At 49.2% G+C, this 14,211-nt stretch overlaps 6 protein-coding genes across 6 annotated transcripts; 3 read left to right on the top strand and 3 right to left on the bottom strand.

The window, feature by feature from the left end:
* Positions 1-178: 178 nt before the first annotated feature.
* On the bottom strand, positions 179-1,577 carry DEU56DRAFT_914310 (uncharacterized protein; the record flags this gene model as incomplete). The annotated part of the gene is made up of 2 exons (XM_041357613.1): positions 179-1,288; positions 1,410-1,577. 2 exons carry the CDS (start codon positions 1,575-1,577, stop codon positions 179-181), a joined length of 1,278 nt encoding a protein of 425 aa, XP_041206705.1.
* Positions 1,578-2,154: 577 nt separating this feature from the next.
* On the top strand, positions 2,155-3,492 carry DEU56DRAFT_953205 (uncharacterized protein; the record flags this gene model as incomplete). The annotated part of the gene is made up of 6 exons (XM_041359184.1): positions 2,155-2,562; positions 2,615-2,647; positions 2,704-2,889; positions 2,942-3,004; positions 3,057-3,191; positions 3,246-3,492. 6 exons carry the CDS (start codon positions 2,155-2,157, stop codon positions 3,339-3,341), a joined length of 921 nt encoding a protein of 306 aa, XP_041206704.1. The 3' UTR covers positions 3,342-3,492.
* Positions 3,493-9,176: 5,684 nt separating this feature from the next.
* On the top strand, positions 9,177-10,862 carry DEU56DRAFT_981791 (uncharacterized protein). The gene is made up of 6 exons (XM_041359860.1): positions 9,177-9,429; positions 9,486-9,607; positions 9,655-9,817; positions 9,873-10,030; positions 10,084-10,594; positions 10,665-10,862. Exons 1-5 carry the CDS (start codon positions 9,297-9,299, stop codon positions 10,411-10,413), a joined length of 906 nt encoding a protein of 301 aa, XP_041206703.1. The 5' UTR covers positions 9,177-9,296; the 3' UTR covers positions 10,414-10,594; positions 10,665-10,862.
* On the bottom strand, positions 10,860-11,123 carry DEU56DRAFT_716947 (kinase-like domain-containing protein; the record flags this gene model as incomplete). The annotated part of the gene is made up of 1 exon (XM_041347604.1): positions 10,860-11,123. A coding segment is annotated over one exon (264 nt), but the record flags the coding sequence as incomplete, so codon positions are not given.
* Positions 11,124-11,310: 187 nt separating this feature from the next.
* Positions 11,311-12,093, bottom strand: DEU56DRAFT_813124 (kinase-like domain-containing protein). Its single transcript, XM_041353645.1, has one exon. It carries the CDS (start codon positions 11,961-11,963, stop codon positions 11,367-11,369), a length of 597 nt encoding a protein of 198 aa, XP_041206701.1. The 5' UTR covers positions 11,964-12,093; the 3' UTR covers positions 11,311-11,366.
* A 286-nt stretch (positions 12,094-12,379) lies between these two features.
* Positions 12,380-14,011, top strand: DEU56DRAFT_889463 (uncharacterized protein; the record flags this gene model as incomplete). The annotated part of the gene is made up of 1 exon (XM_041356265.1): positions 12,380-14,011. The coding sequence occupies exon 1, from the start codon at positions 12,578-12,580 to the stop codon at positions 14,009-14,011; it is 1,434 nt and encodes a 477-aa protein (XP_041206700.1). The 5' UTR covers positions 12,380-12,577.
* Positions 14,012-14,211: the final 200 nt, after the last annotated feature.

Here is a 14,211-nt window from a genome sequence, read left to right as displayed (position 1 = left end):
GTATGGGTCTAGAGCGTGGTCTGAGGGGGGATTGGGAGTATGTATTGGTAGTAGTTCTCGGTCGAGTATGTAATGGGTTCGTCGTGGTATATACTTGTGCGCTGAGATGTACTAGGTTAGGTGCTTCGTCCAGGTCTCCCGCCCCTCGCTTTTCCTGTCTGGCGGGGGCCCGTTGTTACTATTCCTGTTGCCTACTTTCGGGCCGTTCCAGTTTGGGGTGAGTGGGGAAAGGGCATAGGCCACGCGGGTGGGCGAGGGAGTGGCAGATTTGGCAGGCGAAGAGCGCCGTGGCAGATCCACAGCCGTCGAGGTTGGTGGGGTAGGTGAGGGTGCTTAGGAAGATTCTGAGGTCGGTCCATGTTTTTGCGTCATTGGTTGGGCTGGTTGCAAGGATGTTGAATCTGGGGACAGAGAGGCCACCCGGTATCTTGAAGTCGAGCATCTCGACCCGGCAGGACATGATGAAGTCTCTGGTTGCCTTATATATCAGTTCGTCGTCCGGTAGTCCACATTTCGAGAAGAGTTCTTCAATGCGATAGCGGTTTTCGTCATGGGACCAGGTTTCGGTAACGGCTTGGAGGATGGTGGCTGTGTCTAGGGTTGTGAAGCCCGATAGGCCAAAAAGGAGATCTGGGGGGTGTGTGCAGTTGAACGGGAGGGCTTCGAATGTTAGGTCAGTTGTGGACCATATGCGTTGGTTAAGTATGAGATTCTTCGTCTCGTTGGATACTTTGTGGACCAGGAAGCCGCATGGGAGGTTCTTTGCTCCTTTTCCTCCCTGGGGTTGCGGGGGGGAGACGCGAATGGAGGGGGTTTCGTTATGGATGGATTCTGCGATGATGGTGATGTTGGCCCGTAAGCGTTCCGCAATAATGGCGGTTCTCTCAGCTACTTCTTTCCCAGAGTGGTCGAAAACCCGGACCATGAATTTCGGGTGCTCAACCTGGAACCAGGCGAGCAGGACCCTATTATCCAGGTGGTCGAATATTTGCGCTGAATGTGACATGTGCACTGTCGGGAAACCCCCGATTGGGGCTGGGGTAAATTGGGGGAGTATCGTGCCATGGGACGTGCCGTTCTGACTTAGCACGGATCTGTTCATGTCTGCTAGTGCTAGATGTGCCAGAATGGTTTGTTCTTCGGGGGAGGGTACATGGTTTACGTTGGGGCTGGGGGGTTCGTTCATCATGTGGTCTGCCGTGGGGTTACTTGGAGCGTGGATAGAGTTTGCGAGACCGTCAGAGGGTGGTTCTGTACTGCTAGGGTTGGACGATTTTACGTTGAACTCCTGGTATACAAGGAGGTCAGGTTGGAGCGGGTGGACGCGGTCTGTGTTTCCTGTGGGGGTCGGTGTGTCGGGGGGGGGAGTGTGGGCTCAGGGGTTGGTGTGGGGATGGGGGGTCAGGTACATAGGGTATCGTGTCCATAGCGAGTTCCAAATCGTCTTCTTGCAGAGTGTTAGGGGGGAAGTATTTTGGCCCGGACCGGGTTGATTGAGATGAAGGGCGGGGGGTATTAGGGTATGGGCGTGTGGCTTGGGAGATGGCCTTGAGGGATGTAGGTTCTTTTTCTTTCATCTCTGGTCGGACGGGGAGTTAGATTAGTGGGGGGATGGTTTTATACTTTTTTCCTAGTTGTGGTGCTTCTCGTTTTGGTTTCGGGTTGGTTCGGTGTGGGCATCGTGGCCGGGTTCATATTGATGTTGGCTGTGGGTTATCTATGCTTGCCGGTGGTTGTTAGTTTGCATGAGGTGTTGTTAGCGGTAATAGGAGCCTTTGGGTGAGGGATTAGTTCGGTTTTTTACGTGCGTATCTGTGTTGTTGTGCATGTTTCTTCGGTTTTACGTGCGTATCTGTGCTGATGTATTTGATTTGTCGTTTTGACGTACGATGGGTGTCTTAGTTTTTACCTTGTTGTATTTTTTAGTCTGTTTTTATTGGTGCAGGCGTGTGGGCGTTTTCAGCGTGTTTTTCTTTGCAACGTTTTTGTTGGTGAGGAAGGTTCTAGTCATATTGTCTTTTGGGGTTCCAAGGGTGGGTCGTTGCCTTTATGTTTTCTAAGGTTTTATTGATGTGGTTTATTGGCCAGTTTTTTCTGTGAGCGACGACAGCTCGACCTTGCCCATGCTTTTTTCAGCGTGGGAATTTCACGTCCATGGTGGTGGTACGAGAACAAGGGCCCCCCACACCAATTTTCTGGACAAACAAAAACAAAAACATCTTAGCCGCATTCAGCTTCACAAACGACGACCCCACAACAATATACGAGTTCGACGCGTCGACGCTGAAGACTGTCGGAACTCCCTTCGAAGGGCACACCCAACGTATTTCCAGTCTAGCACTTTCATTTGACTCCACCCTCCTTGCCAGTGCTGCTGAAGACAATACCATCAAGCTCTGGGCTTACGAGTCCCGCCAACCCCTCGCTTCCTTCGACGTTAAAAATCCCCTTCACCTTGTCCTCTCACCCGACTCGTGTCAGTTTGCTTACACGACATTCGCCAACGATGATTACAATGTCTACATATGCAACACTCCACCTGACGTCCTTGCTCAGGACGAGGTACGCATTCGACACAAACACCTACTGTCTATATGCTAATATTCCCTTACAGACAAGTGCACGACCCCTCAATAATCTGCTAAATGTACGCGTCTCGTTTGCTTTACTCATTGCACCACTCATCCATCGCTAATGTTGCAGTCTGATGCAACTCGTCGTCGTCCTGCCGTGCCCCACAGACCAACAATACCTATCATACCTATAGCGCGGAGACCTACGCCTACAATACACCCGCAGCAACCCATTTTCCTTCGCCTCCGCAAATTTCTTCCCTTCTCTTCTCGCACGAATGCAGTGCGCCCTGTTCAACCTCATAATCCCTTTGATGTAGGTCATTTATCTTGGTTCTTTCACATTTGACTTGACAGTGACACCACAGGTCTCTGCTACATTACCCCTACCATCATCTCTCTCGGGGCAGGCCGCAACTCGGTTTGAGCGTGTCAGTGTTCAAATTCAGTCAGCTTGTGATGCATAACTAAGTGTGTATCCAGTTCGAAATAGATTCTCCCCCTCCCCCCTCGAACGCTCCGGTCTCACATTTCCTACGACAGCACCTTTCCTTCCTCATGCCAAGACACAGCCATGGGCCACCAGTCGTTGAAGTTGCACCAGGGCGGAAGTTCACTGTAACCTGCATCTTCTTACCTGTCATCACCTCTTCACTAATTTGTGCCCCATAGCGACTGCTTGCTGCCAAACTACCAGAATACAGGAAAGTCAACGACACCCGACGTCTGCCTGGACAGCAGGCTGGGGCGCCCCAGGATATCGACTGATCTGACATTGATTCGCTTCCAGACGTGCATTGGTGCAAGGTGTTCCTGTGCTACTGTTCGTGCTGGTCGCACGGCAGACCGAGGATGCCTCCTCGATGGCACTTGCAGCGTGTTGAACCCCGCCCGGCTGTCACGACAAACGCTAGTACCACGCAACCATAGTGGTGCTCACGGTCGCAGTTAATTATATGTAATACATTACTCCACTACTGTATCCTCCACGACTGATTATATCTACGCTATCTGTGATGCTTGGCGCATCTGCCAAATCCTGTCACAGCACGAACTTGAATGATTCGGATTACCATCCTCTCACGTGTGCTCATCTTAGCTGACGTTATCCCCCGCAGAATACTGGTCAAGGTTGAAATGACCTCATTCTATATCATTCCTTTCATGAATTATCTTGGACGTCACTGTGCTTTGCACGGACGTCGATTTGGTCTAGTGGGACACTACCTGCTGTGATACTTTGCCCTGATGATTCAACGATGAACACGGTACGGCCCATTGCTCGCAAGGATCATTTGGACTTTTTACTGCTTCTGCGAATGCCAGACTCCAGTGCGATGGTCAAGGACTCCATCATGGAGATTAATCACCGTGTTGAAGCTTAGTGCGTTCTCTTTCCCTGACTGTCAGTGTATCTCATCCTTCGCTGTGATTCTCTGCAAGAATCTCGTATCAGCTATTATTGAGGTCGTCGCAAATGCACGTTGGCAAGTCTACTTCTGGAAAGGTTCAGGTATAGTAGGAGCAGGAGAGGCTACATGACATCGGGTATAAGACACTTTGTGTGTAATACCGAAGCTAATATGCCTGCGAAATGGAGATACGTACGCAGTTAGGATTGTGTCAAGGGATCACTTTTGAGTGGAACGAGCCCCGCTCTGGTGAGTAGTATAGTATCGTCACTGGAGTTCGCCGAGCGCTGTTCACGGCTATTTACTACAGAACGGCACTGCTCCAGCACCTCACCATGTGCTATACGGGTGGATTAAGGATAGACGAAGATATACCTGAGAGTAACTTATGAATTGAAGATCATCGCATCAATTTTCCTATCAGCTGCTCTTACACTTCTCGGAGCGCCTCATTTGCGCTTGGGGAGTTTTTGGAGCCATCATGATAGTAATGCTTTCAATTACTACTGCACCTCAAACACACCACATATGCAAACATGTTGGCTGTCGTTCGTTGATACTGTCTAATGCGAGTCACCACGCCCACTTGGCAGTGAGTTCGAGCTTTTGCAATCCTCTGCTGACTATGGGTGTCGTTAGGGCTCCTCGTGACGGCGCTCTTCGAGACTCTCTTTGAACGCAGTACCCTCACGTTGTCGTGATCCTGAATCGCTTCCTGCCAGTGAGTAATGCTGCTTTACCTGCCGACGCTGATCAGAACAGTTCACAAGTGGGTGGTACGTGCCGGATCACATTTTATTTGTCTCCGTACTCAAATAAAATTTATCCGGGCGGTCGCCCACGTCTCAAACTGTAATCAATGCGCAGATAAGTTGTTTTTAGATGTTGTGCACGCACGCCTCAGGCTGTCATTCTGGTGCTGGGTGACACTGTTACACAGGAAACCCAACCCAACTCGCCAGTGCCGGTACTAGTGATGCACACGCCAATTGATGATGCGGACACGCAGTAACTTCTCTATCTCATATGTCACGTAAGACACTGATTTTTGGACATCGGCACTTGACATCAGAATCATTCAGGGGTAAGTAAGCTTGAACAAAAATGCTGAGCAAAAGTTGTAGATGCTGAAATATTCACATGTCTGCGAGGACGTGAGAAAGCCTTGGATGAGCATGTGTTCGAGAATGGTTGTGCCTATGGAAAGGTAGTCACCGTGCGGTCTCTGTACAATGTTACAGTGTGTTGCATATGAGATTGCAGTGCGTGTTTTTCAAAAACTCGGCCTCGCCACCTTTACCGGCACTTGTATTCCTAACTAGGTCAAGGGATGTGACATGTCACTCTAGCCAGGGCCTGCCTTACAAGATGTGACATCTAATTATGGTATACAAGTGCCGGTAAAAGTGGCGAGGCCGAGTTTTTGAAAAACACGCACTGCAATCTCATATGCAACACACTGTAATCGCGCGTCTGCTGGCGTCCAGAGCGAAACTGCAGAATGGTTTAATGCTACAGCATTCAGACATTTGAAACAGGCCATCCGGATACGCTGTTCACAAGCAAACAACACTGGCGGGTGGGAAATTGAAACGAGATTGACGCTCCAACACAGGAACCTCGGTAATGGCTGTGAGAGGATGTGAGTCAAAAGCAAGGATATTTGAGAAAAACTGGATCTTGCACCTGTGCTCACGGTTTAGAATCCTACCCTCTATCATTGCTTGCCTCTTGGTAACATTCAAAACGACCAACATCGGGCCAACAGCACACGAGGAGAGCTCACCACAAGTCCTTTAAACACGTCCAAAGAACACCTTGCCCCCGCTTAACAGTTTCACTCCCGGAAACACAGGCATGGCTTCCACATCAACAAAAGCAGCCGTCACGAAATCGATTCTGAAACCAACAATGACTTTGAAGGGTCACGTAAACAGGGTTGAATACATATCTAATTTTCCGGACGGCCAGCGAATGATCAGCAGATCTTGGGACGAGACCGCTCGGCGATTGGATCTGAAGGCGGGCAAGGAGATTGAGAAAGAGCAAGGAATTCGCGAGGGGGTTGAAGAGGCAGTGGCGGTATCAAGTGATGGCCGATGGGTTGTCACTGGTGGTGGTGAAAATCGCGCGGAGCTGAAAGCCTGTGAGGTTGAGACAGGGATTGTGAAAACATTCGAAGGCCACTCAAGTCAAATTCACTGCATTGATATCTCTGCAGACAGCACACTGCTGGCGAGCGGGTCCTCGGATAAGACAGCGCGGATATGGAACTTCGAGACCGGTGAACCTGTGGCCGGTCCATTCAAGAGCGTTTATTCGGTGGGCGCAGTTCGTTTCTCAACGGATTCAAAGAAGCTCGCAATCAAGTCATATACTGGTTCGTACCTTGAGGTCTGGGATGTCCAAAAACAGAAATTGGATGTGAGCAAGGGGGATTTGGGCAAACCATCAATATTAAGGACATCTGCGCCAATTTTCTGGACAAACAAAAACAAAAACATCTTAGCCGCACTCGATTTCAGCTTCACAGACTACTTCCCCACAACAATCTACGAGTTTGACGCGTCGACGCTGAAGACTGTCGGAACTCCCTTCGAAACACCCGAGGCCGTTGGCAGTCTAGCACTCTCATTTGACGGCACTCTCCTCGCCACGTCCGACGACACCATCAAACTCTGGGCCTTCGAGTCCCGCCAACTCCTCGCTTCATTTGATGTTGGAAGTGCCCTTACCCTTGTCCTCTCACCCGACTCGTGCCAGTTTGCTTACACGACATCCATCAAAAATGATTACAATATCTACATTTGTAACATTCCACCCGAAGTCCTTGCTCAGGCCCGTGCACGTGTACGCATTCCCCGCAAACCTGCACGAACCCTCAATGATATACTAAATGTGCGCATCTCATTCTTTTACTCATTACACCACTTACTCATCACCGTCATTGCAGTATGATGCAACCCATCGTCCTCCTGCCATGCGCCGCAGACCACCAATACCTATCATACCTATGACGCAGAGACCTCCGCCTACAATCGACCCGCAGCAACCCATTTTCCTCCGCCTCCGCAAACTCCTTCCCTTCTCTTCTCGCGCGAATACAATTCCTTCCGTTCAGAATAATATCCAGTCTCGCGGTTCTCTAGATGTATGTCTCTATTTCTTGCTCCGTTTGCCGTTGACTCGACACTTGTGCTGTAGTTCCCTGCTACGCTGCCCCTACCGTCCAATCGCCTTCATGCAGAAAGCCCTCCATCGACTCCCTTCAAGGGGAAGCAAAAGGCGCGCGAACGGAAACGAAAACCTGCAAAAGTCGTCGACGTTCCTCTCGGACAAGCTACCTATGTTTGTTTTCTGATATTCCGTTGAGCTCATGAGATCTGACCGCGTCATTTGCTAGAACGACGTTGTTGGTGTGGACAACGGAAATCGACCGTTTGTTCTCTTATTTTGCTTAAGCTGGTTCCAGAAAAAGGAGAAGAAGCAGGTTCCACGCCCAGTATATGATGACGATCCTGAGGACGACGACGAAGAGGAGGGGAAGGAAGACATTCTCAATCGTGTCGCTGTGTCTCCTCCCAGGTATAATCCGTCAATTTACTCATTAAATTATTTCGTTGATGCCAGTCTTTTAGGGTCCAGTACGAAGAAATTGAAATGAAAATAATGGCTAGTCAGTCACAGCCAGAGGCTGGACCATCTCGCCTTGCAGTAATTGACGAACACGTAGAGGGGCAGTCTTCGTAAATCCGTCGAGCATTTCATCTGTTGAGTCTCGCGTTGTATCTGTAGCTTTATGACACCATGTTACTTGCTTTTCTGCGTAGAACGATTGTTCAGAACGAGGGTGTATTGACACGAGATAAGCTAACAGTTTGGAGTATTTTGAACGCCACGAGCCCACAGAAAATTAGTCATGGCAAGGGATAACACAGTCCTTGCCATGGCGAAGCTGCTACCTGCAGGGTTCCATCCATTCTTAGTAATATCTTCAATTGCGCTACAAATAACCACCCCAAGCATCATATATTGTCCTCTTAACATATCTCATTCACGAACCACGAGCGATATGAGCGAGACCGTCAGCGAACCTGATTCCGTCATCAGTTTCAACGAGAACGTGTATCTGTCCATGCAAAATGCTGATATATCTATGGTGCTGGATCCGTTCAACTATTCCACACAAAATATGCACACACACACAAAGGATTTACACCCACAGAGTCGCGTACCGTTGCCGAGATGTACCAGGATGCTTTGGGATTAGCGTGACTTCCCGTTTTGGTAACACCGCACGACGACAAAATGCTCGAGCTCGCTGTCCTCAACAGCGAGCTCAAATAGTTGCCTAATCCTTCACCCTTTTCACTAGTTCTTTTGAGGGAAAAAAAATCAACTGTAGCTAAGTAACTATGCTATTTTGACCATAAATCTTCCATACTTACAATATTCACCCATTCCTGTCATATATTTATACTGGGCGCTCTGAGGGGCTTATTATGGGCTCAATTAATGATGTATTTATTGTATAAATATATTAGAACTTCTACAAAGCCAGAAGTATACAATTAGAGTCCAGAAAATACCAGAAAAGCGGTCAGGGTGGGGGGAGGAGGAGGTGGGGAAGGAGGGTTGTGTTGTCCAAGAGTAAGCATAGTTAAGCTACAGGTGATTTTTTTCCCTCAAAAGAACTAGTGAAAAGGGTGAAGGATTAGGCAACTATTTGAGCTCGCTGTTGAGGACAGCGAGCTCGAGCATTTTGTCGTCGTGCGGTGTTACCAAAACGGGAAGTCACGCTAATCCCAAAGCATCCTGGTACATCTCGGCAACGGTACGCGACTCTGTGGGTGTAAATCCTTTGTGTGTGTGTGTGCATATTTTGTGTGGAATAGTTGAACGAATCCAGCGCCATATATATCCACTGCGACCTATGTGGGGAAGGCTCGACAAATCATAGACCAGCTAGCGACGAAGCAAGACAGGTAGCATCAGTAAAATCACACATTACTTAATCTTACTTAAACAGACTTAACTCGCACTTTTGTAGCTTTGCAAAAAGGGATCTACTTTGCTAAAATTCAAACTTGAACATATTCAGAAAAAAATTGTTGAGTTATATTAACATGCATGTTTTATTATATTTCACACCAAAAAACAAAGAGATATGCCGAGTGAATGATGCATGAGAGTGCAAACATTTTTGAGTAAAGTAGAATAAGCTGATTAAGTAATGTGTACATTTACTGATGACTAGATCGAAACCCCACCACGCGTAAACAACGTGAACGCATCCAGGGTTCTAGACGCGATGCTGAGGAACGCTCGCCAAAGCGGCGGCGAAAAATCCGAGCGTTTTACCGCCTGTGCTATCTGCGCATGTCCGGAGATCTATGAGCAAGTCAACCTCGCGAGGACTTGGTTCATGTATCTGCTATGGCCATGTAAGTTATAACTCAAGTGTCTGCCACGAATACCAAATGTGATTTCCCCTTGGTAGTCACAGCCGGATCTCACAAGCCATCACACCTGATCTCTGATCAAACCACGCCGACTATTGACGACACCTATGTTAGCCTCGTAAGTGCCCATACGGAACGGCGTAGCGGATTTAGGAGCGATGTATGTTCCACTGTCAGAAAGGTAGTTTTCAGCGTTAACTCCAACAGCTTAATCGGCGACACGGTTATAGATGCGTTATCACCGGTGTGTGGGATGGAGAACACAGGCCCGCCAGTAGCGATCAGGCTTGGGCGATCTTGACAGGAGCGCATATCCTGAAACGAGCCATCGGTGTTTTCACCCTGGATCGGGTAAGGATTTCTCTGCCAGGTCGGCATTAATTCTGACCCTCGAGTTGGATTACACAGGCACATACATACTGCAGCTGCGACGTTGAACATCATTCGACAATACTCAGGAATATTCGAAGAAACTATTCAAGATATGGCAAGGCTCGTAGGTGATCCTTCCACCGGCGTGATGCTCCAAGGCGATGTCCACACTGTTTTTGATAAGCTAAAAGTATACCTCGAGCAGACGGAGGTGACTCTGCATGCTTTCGTCCTCGTAATGCCTCATATTGATCAGCGCTCCAGCGAGAAAACGAGTACGTAGTCAAAGAAGTTAGCAGCGGGTGGTGGATACATCGCGACGTTCTCGATAGAACTATCACCTTCCGGAATCACGCTGCTCCTACACGAGACATATCGTTGCCTAACCCTCATTTCATCGTCCTACATGCAGCCATCTCTCAAATTTTGCATATGAGCGGTGCATCCGAGGTATTCGCACAGATTTTGGACCTCTATGATGGAGCAGCAGGAGGCAATGCCCGAATTCTGAAAAGCAATGGAAATCCAGTCCATCAATTATCTTCGATGATGTCTGCACTGTATATCAGCGCCTCGTTGGAGTCCGCTGCATAGAGGTTGCAGTATTGTCTGCTATGTTGTTGGTGTGAGTCCAATGAGCGTACCATTGGACCTAAAAACATGTACGGCACGCGAGATACAAAGATGCAGCCTCGCAAGGGATAGTATGTGCTAGGTACTGTTGCAAAGTCGTACCACATGGCGACTCCGGTGAATCCAATCTTTGACCACTCTCTGGGGGAATTTGGGGTTGGATTCATGCCTTTACTTCCCGTGGAACAACGAAAACCGCTCACGACAGGTAACCCGCAAAAGAAGAATCCAGATTCATGTTACCCTGAAGAACCTGGTCCGATGGTAGCATCAACAGTACAGCGGGTCAGCCTGTCCAATACCTCCGTCATCATCGGTCGCTTTTTCGGGTCTTCATCCATAAGTTGCGACGAAATCTCAAGGAGGGTATCGCGATCCGTGGATGGGCGACATTTGTTGCACAGCTCCTCTAATGTCTTTCCACAGGACCACAAGTCCGCCCGGATCGCACTGAAGAGGTCATTACCAGTGGCTACCTCAGGGGCGATATATTCAGGAGTGCCCGCGATGCCACGAAACTTATGTTCGACACCCTTGACTCGCAAAGACCTGTTGAAGTCGATGACAGTCAGACGGCCGCCGTTGACAGGGATCAAGATGTTTTTCGGCTTCAGATCCATGTGCGCCACGCCGTGTTGGTGCATGAAGTCTACCGCTTCGAACAGCTGTTTAGCCACAGACCACAGGTGTGCACTCGGCTACAGCCGATTCCTCGGATTCGAGGTACTCAAAGATATCGCGGATCCGAGCGTTATCGGAAGTTGTAACATAGCACAACTCGGTTTTGAGGACGACGAAAAATTTGTGGACCATGGCCAGACTCAACGGGAGACGCGACAAGTCAATTAGATTTAAAGACATCTCATAATTACATTCTGAAAAAGTAGAATTGTCAGATAGCGACCTCATGCGATTTACGACATACCAGAACTCATGTAATCCCGACTGCCTACGTTGAATTCCATATTGACAAGATTAGTTGTCGCCAGCCCAAAATCTGCAATACGGATGCCCGACCCAGACTCAACACAGAGAATGTTCTCTGGATTTAAGACGCGGTGATATACGCCGGCGGTGTGACAGACAAATATGCCATCGAGAAGCTCGATGAAGGCTTTCTTAATGAGCGGAACATTTCCTTCGTACGTTCGCAACCGGATGGCGGTAAATAGGTCCCCACCAGGGCAGTAGTCGAATACGCAGTACATGTATAGTCCTTCCTCGATGATGTGGTGAAGTTTGCAAATATTCGGCGACGACGATCTAGATACCACGTAGTGGCATGCGATCTCTCGTTTCTGCCACATGAGACCTTCTCGGCAGAGCTCTTTGTTTCGCAAGCACTTGATGGCATAGTACACAGGATTCCATGGGTCTGACTGAGTGTCGAGAGCGAGATAGACGGTTCCGGAGGAGCCGTAGCCAATCAACTCGACCAGCTTGAAACGACCGTGGCCGACCCACTGACCAGATAAGTTTGGAATTGGGAGTGCTTCCTGTTGATAATTCATTGCTGATCAGGTTGGTTTGGAAGGAAGCAGTTTCAAACGAGACGTGAGGTTGAATGTTAAATTTGAGGGGCGAGAGTACTTGGTTGATGAGCTGGTATCAGGCTGGGTTGGTTTTAGGGGAAAAGAAGGGGACGGCCCATCATGAATTTTGTACTTGAAATCGACGTGGTTCTCTGTCTCACTTGCATGTCGGATTCACATCATGCTGAGTCATCATTAGATGATGAGGTCATCTCAATCCAGGCTGGACTTCGTCACTCAACATATTTAACCACTGCATCAATCACCTATCCTTAAATACCACTACAAAACTCAAATCAAATATATACACACTCCGTACCCAGTACCCGTGGTTGATTACTTGGATGGCTTCCAGTGTTACACTTATCTCCGCCAGTCGACGCATCTCCACCAGCCTGGAAAGCAATGGACGTTATGTGTGTTCCCCCATCGGACCTGGCCACGAGCTTGGCGTTATATTTATGAACGCTGAGGCCTGAGGATCAGACGTGGTCCCACATCACCAAGATTCCCCAAATTGGAGAAGAGCTAATAAGAGCTGTCCATTGCCAAACGGGTCACGCTTGCGCTCACGCACAAAAAATTCCGTCGATATGAACAGTCCACTCGGAAGCTCCACCGATGGAGGCTCTCCCTCCGGGTTGACTTCGCCTGTCTTCACCTCTCCCTTCCTCCGTCCAAACTCTCCTCCATGTCTGCTGGACGAGAGCCAATCATTTTCCCTCGATGCCTCGCTCCCGCAATGCGCACCACAAATGAGCGCTTCTTTACATATACGTGCGACAACGGACATTGGTGTCCAAGTTTCACACAATTTTACCTCCTACCCTTCTTCTCCCTCATTATCCCCGTCAAGGACACCTCCAGCTCAAAAACCAAAAGCTACGCTCAAGTCAAAGCCATCGGTAGCCACATTTCTTGCTCCTCCTCCTCTTGCGCCCCCGCCTACAATATCATTTGAATCCACGCAGATTCCATGGAAGGGCCTTCCCTACGAGGCCGCTCAATGGACGTTCACCTCACCCGAACTACAGGAGATAGTCTCACGTGCTATCAGGTTAAGCGCAAAAGAGTCCTTCATACGCCTCCTATCCCTCCAGGCGCTCGACACAGACATGGTGAAAGAAGCAGAGCGTCTCGAAGAAGAGCGTCTAGCAGCGCAGGTCAAATGGAGATTCGAAATGAACAGGCGAACCATGCTGATGCAGGCGCTCAACTCCTGTGCCGGTGTCCTCGCAAACTCAGGAGAAGGCGATAAAGATAATGTTTTGGGAGGCTTGATATCTCAAGTTTCAACTTCTATTGCTTCGTGCGACTCTATTCTTGCATCTATTCTGCACATGTCAGACCAGCAGGCGCAAATCTCGGTAGTTCAGCACCGACATTGGGCTTCAGCTCTCGGGATTGCACTTCGCAAGCTGAATAAGGCATTCGAGCGTCAAGGAGAGGAGATGAAACGCGCGCTAATACGTATCCAGACGCTCGAGGATGAGCTCGAGGAGGCCTGGAGAGAAGCGGAGGGCATGGCCGCCGAGATTGATGAGATGGAGGAGAGCGAGGATGAACTTGATGATATCGATGACAACCAAACACTTGGAGACATGACCATCAACACCGATATCGCACAGGTCATGGGTGTCACCGCAAAAGCTGTCTTATCCAAAGCTACTCTCATCTCCCAAGTTAAGCACGTATCATCCGACGCTAAATCCGTCAAGTCTGTCAAATCCGCCAAATCCTCCCGCAGCAAACGATCCAAAGATGGCCCAAATCGGCTTTCACGCTTTTCTGCAGCAAAGACACGCTCACGCACCGCATCCAATGCCAGCCTCCGTTTGCCCAAGGGGCTGCGCACTCCCACATCATCTCATATGCCAGATGATCCGCCACCCATGCCTGCACTTCCGGACGCCTTACAAGGATGCTCGTTCCTTGATATGGACACCACCGGCGCAGAGTATTCCCGTCCACTGAGAAAACAGCTACCTAACCGTGCGAATTCTCATCATGTTCTCATCGCTCTCTAACTTCTGTATTTCAGGCGCTCCCGAACCAACAGTTTCCCTCCCTGAACCTCCCCATACAGCAGGCCTTCCTCGAACCGCCATTCCGTCCATTTGGATAGACGCCGACTCATGCCCCGGTCTGCGACCGAACGGCCTCGATCGCTCTCACTCCATGCAGATCTTTCCCTCACTTCGACAGGGCCGGCGAAGCGATCTCGTGA

The sequence above is a fragment of the Suillus clintonianus genome (assembly GCF_016758775.1).
Source record: "Suillus clintonianus strain FC179 chromosome Unknown DEU56scaffold_53, whole genome shotgun sequence".
Taxonomy (NCBI): Eukaryota; Fungi; Basidiomycota; class Agaricomycetes; order Boletales; family Suillaceae; genus Suillus; species Suillus clintonianus.
The sequence above is the reverse complement of the archived record's forward strand: the minus strand, read 5'-3'. Positions and strand labels throughout refer to the sequence as shown.

What these genes read in the sequence shown, in the direction of transcription:
- DEU56DRAFT_981791 (XM_041359860.1), top strand. Translation starts at nt 9,297, where the DNA reads ATGCTGAGGAACGCTCGCCAAAGCGGCGGCGAAAAATCCGAGCGTTTT. An exon ending in CATGTATCTGCTATGGCCAT is followed by an intron (nt 9,430 to 9,485) that starts GTAAGTTATAAC and finishes TCCCCTTGGTAG; the next exon opens with TCACAGCCGGATCTCACAAG. An exon ending in TATACCTCGAGCAGACGGAG is followed by an intron (nt 10,031 to 10,083) that starts GTGACTCTGCAT and finishes TCAGCGCTCCAG; the next exon opens with CGAGAAAACGAGTACGTAGT.
- DEU56DRAFT_813124 (XM_041353645.1), bottom strand. Translation starts at nt 11,963, where the DNA reads ATGAATTATCAACAGGAAGCACTCCCAATTCCAAACTTATCTGGTCAG.